The 14,273-nt window shown below is 42.6% G+C and overlaps 1 protein-coding gene across 1 annotated transcript in view; it reads left to right on the forward strand.

Moving 5' to 3' along the window:
• The first annotated feature begins 357 nt into the window (after positions 1-357).
• The window catches only part of prkdc (protein kinase, DNA-activated, catalytic subunit), a 50,427-nt gene continuing 36,511 nt past the window's right edge, over positions 358-14,273 (forward strand). The window contains exons 1-30 of the mRNA XM_041861830.2: positions 358-646; positions 1,786-1,862; positions 1,978-2,082; positions 2,204-2,278; positions 2,552-2,660; positions 2,954-3,066; positions 4,283-4,382; positions 4,519-4,574; positions 4,702-4,732; positions 4,919-5,076; positions 5,985-6,131; positions 6,321-6,485; positions 6,695-6,863; positions 7,242-7,291; positions 7,532-7,642; positions 8,015-8,164; positions 8,338-8,456; positions 8,717-8,876; positions 9,120-9,206; positions 9,312-9,431; positions 9,597-9,756; positions 9,924-10,030; positions 10,123-10,213; positions 10,745-10,908; positions 11,164-11,316; positions 11,815-11,922; positions 12,172-12,398; positions 12,532-12,626; positions 12,834-12,936; positions 13,023-13,156. Of these exons, the coding sequence (XP_041717764.2) occupies positions 481-646; positions 1,786-1,862; positions 1,978-2,082; positions 2,204-2,278; positions 2,552-2,660; positions 2,954-3,066; positions 4,283-4,382; positions 4,519-4,574; positions 4,702-4,732; positions 4,919-5,076; positions 5,985-6,131; positions 6,321-6,485; positions 6,695-6,863; positions 7,242-7,291; positions 7,532-7,642; positions 8,015-8,164; positions 8,338-8,456; positions 8,717-8,876; positions 9,120-9,206; positions 9,312-9,431; positions 9,597-9,756; positions 9,924-10,030; positions 10,123-10,213; positions 10,745-10,908; positions 11,164-11,316; positions 11,815-11,922; positions 12,172-12,398; positions 12,532-12,626; positions 12,834-12,936; positions 13,023-13,156 (3,610 nt within the window). The 5' untranslated portion in view covers positions 358-480. The remainder of the gene's footprint in view (positions 647-1,785; positions 1,863-1,977; positions 2,083-2,203; positions 2,279-2,551; positions 2,661-2,953; positions 3,067-4,282; positions 4,383-4,518; positions 4,575-4,701; positions 4,733-4,918; positions 5,077-5,984; positions 6,132-6,320; positions 6,486-6,694; positions 6,864-7,241; positions 7,292-7,531; positions 7,643-8,014; positions 8,165-8,337; positions 8,457-8,716; positions 8,877-9,119; positions 9,207-9,311; positions 9,432-9,596; positions 9,757-9,923; positions 10,031-10,122; positions 10,214-10,744; positions 10,909-11,163; positions 11,317-11,814; positions 11,923-12,171; positions 12,399-12,531; positions 12,627-12,833; positions 12,937-13,022; positions 13,157-14,273) is intronic.

Raw genomic sequence — 14,273 nt, forward strand, 5'->3', positions numbered from 1 at the left:
CCAAAATAAATTAATAAACAATATTTTCCCATAGGAATAGAATCAACACTCCATGCCAGTAGATGACGCTCTTTACAGTTGCATGCGTTTAGAATTGATGACTATTGAGGTACTCAGGATGCTTTCAGCGTTGCTTGAGCATTTGAAAACGACGATAAATGTAAGGTTACTTCTTAGACTTGTGACACAATCGCTGCCCGTTGAAAGGCTAATCCATGCTAGGATGAAATTCAATTGCCATATACATTTGAGTTTGATTGAGATTGCTACATTATAAACAGTTGACATTTGATTTCCGGGTTTGTAACGTTTTTGAACATCATGCATGGTCGTGAATATACTTTTGATGGGCGTGTCTAAACTTTTAGATGTATTTCTTGTCGCGCGCGTATGGATGTTGTTGATGTAGTCCGCCATAAAACCCACAGAAGAAAAATATGTTGACGTGTTCCAAGGATAGCTAGCAAAGATTAGTTGAACATGTCCGACGACAAAGTTAAGGTTGTTGGAGGGATTCAAGGGCATCTTCTGAAACTTCATGCAGCTCTCTCAGATGGTGACACAAGAGATGCAGCGCTAATATGTCATGACATTATCGGGGACTTGGGGCAAGAATGCATGCTAACGAACAGCGAGAACGAGCTGGGTAAGGTTCACTATAGGTCTACATAAAGTGTGCAATATATTAACTTCAATTGTTGTCAGACCCAAACAGCATAACTACCTATGTAGATAGCATTGCAATTTAGCTAGCAAGGTATAGATTTGCACTTTACCCCTTGGCTTGCTAATGCTGGGGGGTATTCATTTAGCCAATTCTGTTGCAAAATGTTTCTTAAACGGAAGCAAATGAAACGGGGAGGGACCAATCTGAATTTGTCTAATATTTACATTTTAGTCATTTAGCAGACGCTCTTATCAGTTTGAATGCATACATTTTTCATACTGGCCCCCCGTGGGAAACGAACCCACAACCCTGACGTTGCAAGCGCCATGCTCTACCAACTGAGCTACAGGGAACACTAATATAAACTTTCGTTTACGTTTTTCGTTTGGAGTAAACGGTTTCTGTTGCAAAACGTTTTGCAACATAATTGGCGTAATGCAGACTACATACCCCCTAATAATGGAACCCTGGCTCGGATCAAGAGGCACAGACTGTGGGCACCTGTTCGAGACAGCGGCCAGAGCCATTTATTTGGGATGCTAATCACTGTTACGCATGCGCATTGCATCCATTTTGAATGATGCAAATGTACCCATTCATTTGGTATTAATGGGATTTGGGATTAACTATATAGGTAATAGTGATTAAAACCCTAAATTAGCGTGTTTCTCAATGTTGTTTCATTCTATGGACTATAGGGGTCCTTACTTTTTTGTAGCTCTTGACTCTTAGGCCAGCTACATCTGAGGCTCTGGTCGACAACATTGCAGGCTGGTCCACACTATGGGAAGATCTCAATTGCCTTCTCCTCCTATCTTCGTCTCCTTCTCAAAACCCATTGGATGAGAAAGCCAGAAGTCCCTCATTTTTTAATCTACCCCTCCAATGGGTTTTGAGGAGGCGGCGAGGAGAGAGGACACAAGGAGTATGGAATTGAGAACTTCCCTAGCTCTGGAGAATCCTAGGAGTCAGAAGGGCAAGCCACTGATCTAGGATGCTATTCTAATTCTGATGTGGACTATTCAACATAGTGTTTTAGTGAAATCTAAAATTACCAGTTTATGTTTTTGAAGTGGTGAGTGGCATCAATCATTTGATTTATTTGTTTTCTCTTGAAGCTTTACATGCATCCTTGTTGTTCTCAAAAGAAGATGGGTTGCTCAACTTTCTTCGAAAATCACTGGCATGTGAAGAGGTTAGTGCAAATGAATGAGGTCAATGAAAATCAGTTCCCCAATTGAAATGTAGAAGGACAGTCCAGTTCTATGTTGTTGTTGTTGCCTTGATGACTGGTTCATATTTAAATGCAGCTCCGGGATACAAGAGTTGAGACCATCAGTCTACTGGACAAGTTCTTGCAGAGGATATCTACAAACGTCAAGGGTTGGGAGAAGACTTATGCCATTGATATCAGGGTATTTTATTAACTGTTACATCTGATGTATTTATTTGTTTATTCATTTATACATTTTGAAGTGATTTTTATTTGACACCTTGGACTCCCCAGTATTAACTCCATATTTCCTCTGGCCGTAGGACATATGCTTGGTTGTGTACACAAAGGACAAAGCTGCAAAATGCAAGGCACTAACATTGGATCTCCTGATCAAGGTGAATGATTAACATACATTTAACATGCATGATGATGATTGTATTGGAAACTGGTTAAATGAGACCATCTTTTTACTAAATGTCAGTTTTCCATTTCCTACATAACTCAACAAGTTACTGGGCAGAAGCTGCTTGGACAGTTGATGTGTGAAGATTTCAAGAAAGTGTATTGATATTTACTTTTATCACACTGAGATAGATGGAGTCAATATTTTGAATGATAAATCATATTTATGCCGCTCCTTGATATAATGCGATTTACAACTTTTATAGGTTCTCTATTTAACTAAGGACTCCAGCATTGCTCAGGACTTAAAAGTTGGTAAAATATTCGACAAATTCTATGTCGAGCTCTCCTACAAGAACAAAATCCCAGATACAGGTGAGTGTTCAGTTCCTACTTAATGGGGGTCATTTTGACAGTGTGAAAAAGCAGGCACCTTCAAGTAGGTGTCGCAGAATAGCTCTTTCAATGGGGCCCCACATATTCAACCATGTTTACTCTCCTACCTTGTAATTCTTCAAAATCCAAGCTTTGACTTTGCCGATGTTTCTAGTGGCATAGGAATCACTCTCTGCTCTCTCTATAATACAGTATAATATAACACTAGTTTGCCTGCAAGTCCTATTGACACTGATTTGTGTTTCTGATTTGTCTTATTTTTTCCCAACAAGTTCTCAGTAAAATCTATGAGCTCTTAGGAGTTTTGGGTGAGGTCCATCCCAGCGAAATGGTCAACCACTCAGATAAACTCTACAGAGCCTATTTAGGAGAGCTGAAACATCAGGTACATTCCATGTAAAGTAGACCAGGGGTCGGCAATAGGCGGCCATGGCCCGCGGGCCGCCAAGTGTTTTCTTTTGGGGGGCCCCCCAAAGTTTTCAGTAAAAAATATATATTTTAGTTTTGGTCAAAGAGACTGTAAATTCAACAGGAATTCAGGTAAAAATGAGTTTAATTTAGTAAATCTGTTCCAAAGTATTCCCATTAATAAAAAAAGAGACATACAGTTGCGGCCAAATATAAAGACACCCTTTTCTTAAATATTTCCCTATTTCTTCTCAAATAAATAGAACATTTGGCCTTCCGAGTGGTGCAGTGGTCTAAGGACCTGCATCACAGTGCTTGAGGCGTCACTACAGACCCGGTTTCGATCCCACGCTGTGTCACAACTGGCCGTGACCAGGAGTCCCATAGGGCCACACACCATTTGCCCAGCGTCGTCTGGGTTAGGGGAGGGTTTGGCCGGGGGGGGCTATACTTGGCTCATCGCGCTCTAGTGACTCCTTGTGGCAGGCCGTGCGCCTGCAGGCTGACTTCGGTCGTTAGTTGAACAGTGTTTCCTCCGACACATTGGTGCGGCTGGCTTCCGGGTTAAGCGGGCGGGTGTTAAGAAGCACGGTTTGGCGGGTAATGTTTCGGAGGACGCATGACTCGACTTTCACCTGTCCCGGGCCTGTTGGGGAGTTGCAGTGATGAGACAAGATCGAAATTGGGGGTAAATTTTTTTTTATATAAATACTTTTTCATTTTGTTCGTGTCAAATGTCTTTATTTTCTAAATTACAATTTTAAACTTAAGTTTACAAAAATGTAATTGGTTCTGCATTGTTGAAAATCCATAACAGGTTGTGGAGACAGTTTTTTTCAATTTCAACTTTTAAAAAAAGAAATAGAGAATGATTTAAGAAATGTCAAGGGTGTATATCTATTTGGCTACAACTGCATGTGATCGTGTCTCAATATAATCAAGATATTAAATGATTGTTATTTTAATAAACAATCTCTTTTTGGGTTTAGTTGGTCAATTTGCAGTGTACAAATTATTTTAATTATGTTCCGGCCCCCCGAATATCCGGTCCGACAAAAATCGGCCCGCGGCTGAATCTAGTTGCCTACTCCTGCAGTAGACTGTGTGGTATTTGAGCCGTGTTCATTACAATAGATTTTCTTGTGTGCATTAAATTAAATTTTATTTTGGTTGCAATGTTGAAACCATTTTAGATGACTTCATCGACAAAGGAGCCAAAGCTTACTGTTGTGGCTGGATGTTTGAGAGGGATCACAGCACTAATGGTTAATTTCACCAAGTCAATGGAAGACGGTGTGTGTTTTGTGTTTATTGCCTTTACTTAACTGAATGTATTGCTCCTGTATGGAAAGCTTTTTTGCGGTCGTAAATCTTCTGATTGACTTTCTCAGGTCATTCTGTATTTTCACTTTTTTTTTTTTTTTTGCAGACCCAGGAACCTCAAAGGAAATATTTGAGTATACCCTGAAGACAATTAGTCCTCAGGTTGGTAAAATGTTATACAATTAGTGCTTTCAGTATCCTATGTGGTAGCGTACTGGTTGTGTCTAATGTGAGCAATAGGACTGTTCATTCATCCTTCCGTTCATTTCACATCCTCTCTTTTGATCAGGTGGAGATGTCCCGTTATGCGGTCAACTTTGGTAAGATTTACTGCATTGAGTGCCAAATCATTTGCATGTTCATGACTACTCCTTTGTTTCCATGGCACCAGGCAATCTCAATCAAATGTAGCAAAAAATATTTTTGGGGGGGGAAATAAATACTTTTTGAACCCAGGTCTGGCATTGTTTGAGCTTGACAATAAGCACTGTTTCTACCCTTTGTAGCTGGACTGAGATTGTTAGCAAAGCATGCAGCTCAATTCAGCCACTTGCTGATGGACCACTACAGAGCCTTGTTTGATGTCATGTCCAAGCTGTGTGGACACATCAACCAGGAGATGAAGAAGACCAGTTACTATGCCTTGGAGTCCTTCCTCAAACAGGTGGGCTTACCACGTTCCTGAAAGCCAGTATGTGGTTAGGGGCAATTCCATGGTAACAGAGTGATGCTGAGACTCAGATTTTTCACTTTAATATTTATTTAAAACAAACCAATGATTGCAGAGTTAAACAAACCATAACACTCTGCACAATGATTACTTTTAACAATGTCCACTGAACATTTTACAAGATGCAAGAACAGGAATACTTAACAATTTCCATGGAGAACTTTACAAAAACACATTTACTTGAAGAACAGTGCAGATGCAAAGTTTGGTCAAAGAATGACAGAACAAACCGTCATTCTGGTACCAAACTTTGCATCTGCACTGTTCTTCAAGTAAATGTGTTTTTGTAAAGTTTTCCATGGAAATTGTTAAGTATTCCTGTTCTTGCCATAATATGGACATGATCTTTTACCAAATAGGGCTATCTTCTGTATACCCCCCTACCTTGTCACAACACAACTGATTGGCTCAAATGCATTAAGAAGGAAATAAATTCCACAAATTAACTTTTAAGAAGGCACACCTGTTAATTGAAATGCATTCCAGGTGACTACCTCATGAAGCAGGTTGAGAGAATGCCAAGAGTGTGCAAAGCTGTCATCAAGGCAAAGGGTGGCTATTTGAAGAATCTCAAATCTCAAATATATAAAACACTTTTTTGGTTACTACATGATTCCATATCTGTTATTTCATCGTTTTGATGTCTTCACTATTATTCAACAATATAAAGAAAAACCCTTGAATGAGTAGGTGTGTCCACACTTTTGACTGGTAGGTTAGGTAATGTTTCACTTGAGAGGATTTTTGTGAATAACAGTATCTCTATTCCTTTATTCTGCAAAGACTAGTGTGTTTCTTCTGTGCCCTGAGAAATATAATAGTTTGTTGGATTGTCGCTTTAGGTTGCTCTCCTGGTGGCAGAGAACGTTGAGGAGCACAAAGGCAAACTCAAGTTCTTCATGCAGAAGTTCTGTGCCATAATCAAGACCATGGACTCCACTCACAAGGAGCTCTCCATTGCTATCCGTGGCTACGGATTCTTTGCAGCGGTACGTTTCCATTTTCTCCCATTGTCTTGTCCTGCTGGAAAAGCCACTGACTGGTTTGTTATGTTGTAGTATACTACAGTTAGTCACTGATATTGTACATGCGTTTGGAGTTGTGGTATATTCAATTTATCCTGTGCACTGTTATTTTGCATTACTGAATCGTTTCTTGTGTAATTGTTGCTGATGCAGCCATGTAAAGTGGTTTGCCCTCAAGACGTGGACCTGATGTACACAGAGCTGATCCAACGCTGCAAACAGATGTACCTCACGGAGTCCGACGGAGAGGAGGACAACGTTTACCAGCTCCCCAGCTTCTTGGACTCCATCGCCAGTGTCCTCATCCACCTAGACAAGGTAACCCCAGAACCCAGTCCAAATGAACCCCTCCCCTTCCGAAATTTGAAAAATGCCTACCCCCGTGAAATCGTGATTTGTCCAAATAATCAGTGATGCTAAATCTAGCGCACCGGAAGAATTGTTCCTATGTTCCGACAGATGTAACTTTAGTTACGGATGGGGGAGAGACTAGCATTACCATATCACTGTTTGTCGTGCACCCACAGATCCCTGAGGTCTACACACCTGTGCTAGAGCGCCTCCTGGTGGTACAGATCGACAGCTTCCCTCAGTACAGTGTGAGAATGCAGCCCACCTGCACTCGTGCCATCATCAAGGTGCTTGTTGCCATGGCATCCAAGGGTCCAGTATTCTGGAGCTTCATCAGTTCTGTGGGTGAGTTGAAGAAAACGAGTCAAACAATGTGTTCGCGTTCAGTGTTTTTACACTACACAGACTCTAGCCTATAATATATGCCATTTATGAAGGCCTTCAAAAACCTTTTATAAGGCCAACATAGTTGCTTCACAAACCATTTAGGCTACAATCAATTAGGCTGTGTACAAATGCCATGCAAGGTAGAGGCTGGAAAGCGTTTTGCCAAAATCGTCAAAGTGCCAGATGTAAGGACATTTTTAGAACGCCTATGTATTAATAACATCTATATCGACCTTTATAAAGGGTTTATGAAGGCCTCATTAAGCCGTCAAAGTTGTTGTTACCGTAACTTCTGATGCATCACTATGCCATAATTGTTTTGTTTTCTGCTTTCAGTGCACCAGGGCTTAATTCGTGTCTGTTCCAAGCCTGTTGTCCTTCCCGAGGTGAGGTCATTATGTCAATATGTTTTTGTGCTCTAAAATGAGAACATGGACTGTTGACATTGTTTTCATCAACTCTACTTAGTTGCATAGTTTTGTTATTTAAAGGTATACCCAACATTTTATTTAACCATGTTTGAAAGTTGGCAGGCTAGTGTATTGTTGGGAGGATGGGATGTTGTCAGGTGGCGGGATGAGTTGTTCTCAGTGGGAACTTGTTAATGGTGGTACCTGTTCTGTTAGGAGGGGGAGTCTGCAGAGGCTTCTCAAATGCAGACTGGGAAATGGAGGGTTCCCTCTTGTCGCGACTACCTGGATCTATTCAGGGATCTCTTGGACTGTGATCATCTAAAGGTATGCTCGTGTGAGATCCTGGTTAAAATAGTATTATTGTCTTTCAGATACTTTAACTGCACTTGATTAAGCTTAGCCTTGCCCAATATAATAGTCCTAAAAGTGTAAATGTGTGCCCATTTGGCTCTGCAGGCAGGCTCTATCAAAGATAACAAATACTATTTGAACCCAGGTCTGGTTCTAAGTGGAAATATGTTATTAATCGTCCTTGTTCAGTTTTCTTCTCTTAGCCTAGTTAGTCCTCCACTAATCTCGGTTAACCCAGAACTTCAATTGCACGTCATTTGGTCAGATGCTACCATTTATGTTGACGTAGGCTGTCCATGAGAGATTAGTTCCTCGCTATAAATGACTCAATGTTCTCTGCTGTAGGACACTGGGTTTCTCGACGGGGGGTTTGAAACCCAGAACGCTACCCTGAGGTCTTTGAGTCGCCTGCTTTATGACGAACTGGTGAAATCCATCCTGAGGATCGTAGAGAAGCTGGACCTCTCTGTTCAGAAAGTCAACGCAGAGGAGGAGGTGAGACTTCTTCTGATAAGGTCTTTTGATTTTTTTGTGAATAATTATAAAAACGGTGACCACCAATGTGTCCCGGCTTTAGCCGATAATAAAGGTGTGCCAAGTGTGAAAATAATTTATATTGTAAACACATGAGAATCTCTCATTGATCAATGTGGTTTGTGATGTCTTAGGGTCAGGATGAACAGGTCAGCAGCAGTATGGTTCTGCCCTCCTCTGACCCAACAGCTCACCTCCTGCCCAACAAACCCAAGGACTTCACTGCCTTCATCAACCTGGTTGATTTCTGCAGGTACAGTACCAGTCCCCATCCACTAGCCTGGTCCCAGATCTGTGTGTGCTGTCTGGCATAACAACGACCATAGAAAGTGGCTATACAGCACAGATCTGTGACCTTGTTTTTTATTCAGTGAATGGGTGGAATCCTCACTTGAATCCTCACTGCAGCCTAAATCATCCAGGGCTTTCAAGCCGAGTATTTGAATGAAAGTTTGGCACCTGAGTCCGTACCTCTAGTTACAGTATGAGTCCTCTATCTGTTTGTCCTTGTAGTGAGTTGCTCCTGAAGAAGCGTCTGGAGTATTTTGGGCAGTGGGTGTACCCTTTGAGCCACGAGCTGATCCTTCAGTCCATAAGAGCCCCGCTTGTCAGTGGCTTCTACAAGCTACTCTCTGTCTCCATGGAAGTAGCCAAGAGAATCAAGTACTTCCAGGTAAATCGTGGTTATCAATTCCATTCCATTACTATGCTTTAAAAATCTGTTTTATATCATTTGCGCTGTATGCACTAGCAATGCCAGCGTCGTGGCTTTGATTCCCTCTTGGGTCATATGTACTATCTATTCAGTCACAGTATTGGATAAAAGTTTAGAACTAAAGGTTATATATGTCACATATCGATATTGCTGTATGTTCTACAACTTGATGTCTGATGTACACTATACGTTCTTTAACAGGGTGTCGGACCCAAAAGCGCTCAAAGCAGCGACACAGACCATGTGAGGGGCGCCTGCTTTGCGCTCTTCTCAAAGTTTGGAAAAGAGGTATAGCACGACTACTTTTTGAATCCACTCTAGATACAGAAGAGCGGCGTTAAAGGCAATGTTGTTTGGTCAGAGTGATGTACTGTGTGGTCTGTGTCTCCTTAGGTGGCTATGAGAATGAAGCAGTACAAAGATGAGCTCCTGGCCTCCTGCTTGACTTTCGTTCTCTCCCTTCATTATGACATAGTTGCTCTGGACATCAAGGCATACATCCCCGCACTTCAGGTGGGTAGCTGAGTCTCTCATGAGGGTTTATTACTGGTTTACCTCAAAGATTTCAACTCGACGTATACCTACCTACCTGGTACTAAATCATATACATGTATACGTGCTGGTTTCAATGAATCCCAATTGATGACTTAACCGCTCTCTGTGATTGGTGTACCCAAGGTGGCTCTGAAGCTGGGCCTGAGCCACGCCCCTCTGGCCAATGCAGCGCTGGACGCTCTGGAGGTGTGGTCGTCACGTATCCCCCGAGACACCATGCAGCCATACTACAGGGAGATCCTGCCTCACCTCGACGGATACCTGAAAACAGCCGCCACTGATGGTGCATTGACCTCGCTCTCCATCCATCCATCCTCGCTTTATCTCAGACTAGGAAGGAAATGACAAAGAATGTCTTTGTTCTACTTGGCTGTATTTCCCTCAGGGAATCGGACCTTCTTGTTTGTACGGTAGGCCATAATTCTGTTCCCCTTTTTGTCTTGATTGCAGACAAAGATGAGAGCAGCTGGGAGGTGACGTCTCTATCCACGGGAAAAGGGAAAGGATACAGCCAAGTGATGACTAAGCTCCTGAAGAGATCCAAGAATGTTGCCATGGTAATAAGTAGTAGGAGTCATTTTCCTGGCTATAAGTAAAAGAAGCATAAGTCTGTCAAATATTAATTACAGGATGATGTTTTGTTTGTCAGGAGGAAGCTTCTCCCGTTGCCATGGTGAGGAAGAGGGTGGTGCGGTTGCTGGGACACCTGGGAGGGCAGCTGAACAGGAATCTGGTGACCGGTGAGTATCTAGATGTATTTTGCCTCTACCACTGTGATTTAAACACGATGAACAAACCTGTGTGTAATAATAATATGCCATTTAGCAGACGCTTTTATCCAAAGCGACTTACAGTCATGCGTGCATACATTTTTTGTGTATGGGTGGTCCCAGGGATCGAACCCACTACCTTGGCGTTACAAGCGCCGTGCTCTACCAGCTGAGCTACAGAGGACCACTATGTAGTGTACTGTATGTATACATAATATGTGTATCACAGGAGGCTGCTGAGGGGAGGACGACTCATAATAATGGCTGGAACGGAGTAGATGGAATGGTATCAACCACATGTTTGATGTATTTGATACCATTCCACCTATTCCACTCCAGCCATTACCACGAGCCCATCCTCCTCAATTAAGGTGCCACCAACCTCCTGTGATGTTTGAATGTCTGCATGTCAGCTAATTGTATGTAGGCTATACCCTCATATCTTTATATATCACCTTGGTATGTTTCTATAGTTTCTATATGATCTTATTCTCTCACCAGCAACCTCAGCCGAGGAGATGATGAAGAAGTTCGTGGCCTGGGACTCTGAGAAGAGACTGAGCTTCGCTGTGCCTTTCGCTGACATGAAGCCCGTCATCTACCTCGACCCCTTTCTACCTCGCATCACAGAGCTGGCACTGTCCACAAGTGACAGGCAAACCAAAGTATGGCCCCTCAAACTTAGTAAACAAACATATTTTACAAGGAAGCTAGACAAAAAAAAAAAAAAAAGTATATCTGATAATGTAGACCCAATAGTTTGGGATTGTTGTGAATGTGTGCAGATCCCTGAAATAAGTCAAAAGAATAAAGCTCTATACATGGCATTGAGATTTATAGATCCAGCACTTATCCAATGTGCACTTCTCAGGAGTTGTTATTAAAGTTGTTATTGTGTGTTATGTATGTGCTGTGTTCAGGTGGCAGCCTGTGAGTTGCTCCATAGCTTGGTGGTGTACATAGTGGGTAAGGGCTCTCAGATGGTAGAAGGGGAGAAGGGCAGCCTTCCTATGTACAACCTGCACAAACGCCTGTTCCCTGTACTGCTCCGGCTCGCCTGTGACGTGGACCAGGTTAGTCCATAACGGTCTAACTCAATCAATTACATTTATTTTATAAAGCCGTTGTTACATCAGCAGTTGTCACAAAGTACAATACAGATACCCAGCCTAAAACCCCAAACAGTGGCTAGGAAAAACTCCCTAGAAAGGCAGGAACCTAAGAAGAAATCTAGAGAGGAACCAGGCTGTAGCTGTGCCGGGAGGACTTCAAGCAAAACATCACCTAAAGGCTTAATGTAGCCTTCATACATTTTACATTTCAGTCATTTAGCAGACGCTCTTATCCAGAGCGACTTACGGGAGCAATTAGGGCTAAGTGCCTTGCTCAAGGGCACATCAACCGATTTTTTTTTCATGTAGTCAGCTTGGGGATTCGAACCAGCTACCTTTCGGTTACTGTCCCAACGCTCTTAACCGCTAGGCTTGATGTAGCCTTCATGACCACTTTGTAAGGCCTATATATAGATGCTATAGAAATCATGTATTTCAACCTCAACTTTTCGTTTTCAGATAACAAGGCAGCTCTTCGAACCACTGGTGATGCAGCTCATCCACTGGTTCACCAACAACAAGAAATTTGAAAGTCAGGACACAGTTGCTGTTTTGGAGGCTATTATGGTAATTCTCCCCCTACTGAATTTAAATACTCTTTATTTTTAATAGAATATGTGTGAAACTGGTAGCAAAAGTAGTTGCAACTGCGAAGTTCCTTAAGGCTTTTGGTCCCATGTTGCCACAATTGGTCACAAATGTATTTCAACTTGAAAGATAATTCAGTTCAACCAGGAGCGAATGTGTAAAACTGAAATGTACTTATTCTACAGCAGTTGTTATGAAAGGTTGCATGACGATACAGTTTTGCTTCAGGATGGCGTGATAGACCCTGTGGATAGCACACTCCGAGACTTCTGTGGCCGCTGCGTTCACGAGTTCATCAAGTGGTCCATCAAACAAACCACCCCCAAGCAACAAGAGAAGAGCCCAGCCAACATCAAGTCTCTGTTCAAGCGCATCTACAGCCTGGCACTGCATCCCAACGGTTTCAAGAGGCTGGGTGCCGCGCTGGCTTTCAACAGTATCTACCGACTATTCAGGTAAGTTCTTATTTGATTCTGTGAAGCGTGTTAGTACAATAAACGGGACTTTCATACTAGGAAATAAAGGAAATATGGATAGATTGCCTACACTACAGACTGCAATTTGTTTTTGTTTTCTTTGTCTGTGCAGAGAAGAGAATTCCCTGGTGGAGCAGTTTGTCTTTGAAGCGCTGGTGGTATTCGTTGAAAGCCTGGCACTGGCACATTCAGACGAGAGATCCTTGGGTAAGGATTGTCCCCCAGTTTGGTGCTGTCATTCTGTTAATGATGATGTTCAATATGAACAAAAGTCCACAAAATATGATAATTAGGTTTTACATGTGTCCAGAGAGGTCATAATATACAGTCTTGAAGTGCTGAAATCCAACAATATGCATCATCATGCAAATCCATATCGCAAAAAATATGAATAAAATCCTTCTACTTCCTTAGGAACCTCGCAACAGTGTGGAAGTGCTATTGACCACCTGAAGAGGATAATCAAACACAAGGCTTCCAACCTCAATCAGCAGAACACCAAGAGGCGTATTCCAAGGTTACCAATGTACTAAGCTGGCTCTCCCTTGGGATGATTGCGTTTTCGACTGTATCGTTTATGAAATCTTCTCTGTTTTCCACTAGGGGCTTTCCCCCTGATGAAAAGGTGTGTTTGTCCGATGTGGTCATGTGGCTTCTGGAGCAGTGTGGGCGACCTCAAACTGAGTGCCGTCACAAGTGCATGGAGCTGTTCTATGAGCTTGTGCCCCTGCTACCAGGTGACATGTCCTTTGTATCTGTGGTTCTTCTGTAATAGACAAATGTGACAATAACACATTCTAACTATAGTATGTTTATTTTTTTTACTTCTATTTATTAAGACACATTTAAATTAAAAAGGTAAAGGATTTAAATGTGCAATTCTGTGGCTTCGAGACAAAGTGAAAACACAATTGACCTGAAAAAGTAGCTTTATTTACGGCAATATTATTCAATCAGTCAATCAATCAAATTGATTTTAAAGCCCTTTTTACATCAGCAGATGTCACAAAGTGCTTATACAGAAACCCAGCCTAAAACCCCAAACAGCAAGCAATGCAGATGTAGAAGCACGGTGGCTTGGAAAAACTCCCTTTCTAGGCAGGAACCTAGGAAGAAACCTAGAGAGGAACCAGGCTCTGAGGGGTGGCCAGTCCTCTTCTGGCTGTGCCGGGTGGAGATTATAAGAGTACATGGCCATTAAGACCAGATTGTTCTTCATGTTCATAGATGACCAGCAGGGTCAAATAATAATCACAGTGGTTGTAAAGGGTGCAACAGGTCAGTACCTCAGGAGTAAATGTCACTTGGCTTTTCATAGCCGAGCATTCAGAAGTCGAAACAGCAGGTGCGGTAGGGAGAGGGAGAATCAAACAGCAGGTCCGGGACAAGGTAACACGTCCGGTGGACAGGTCATGGTTCCATAGGCAGAACAGTTTAAACTGGAGCAGCAGCACAACCAGGTGGACAGTGGACAGCCAGGAGTCTTCAGGCCAGGTAGTCTTGATGCATGGTCCTAGGGCTCAGGTCCTCTGTGAGGGGAGAGGGAGGGAGAGAGAGAGAGAGAGAGAGAATTAGAGGGAGCATACTTAAATTCACACAGGACACCAGATAAGACAGGAGAATTACACCAGATATAACAGACTAACCCTAGCCCCCCGGCACATAGACTATTGCAGCATATATACTGGAGGTTGAGACGGGGGGTCGGGGGACACTGTGTCCCCAACCGACGATACCCCCGGACAGGGCCAACCAGACAGGATATAACCCCACCCACTTTGCCAAAGCACAGCCCCCACACCACTAGAGGGATATCAACAGACCACCAACTAACTACCCTGAGACAAGGATGTG

The sequence above is a fragment of the Coregonus clupeaformis genome, chromosome 34 (assembly GCF_020615455.1).
Source record: "Coregonus clupeaformis isolate EN_2021a chromosome 34, ASM2061545v1, whole genome shotgun sequence".
Lineage (NCBI taxonomy): Eukaryota > Metazoa > Chordata > Actinopteri > Salmoniformes > Salmonidae > Coregonus > Coregonus clupeaformis.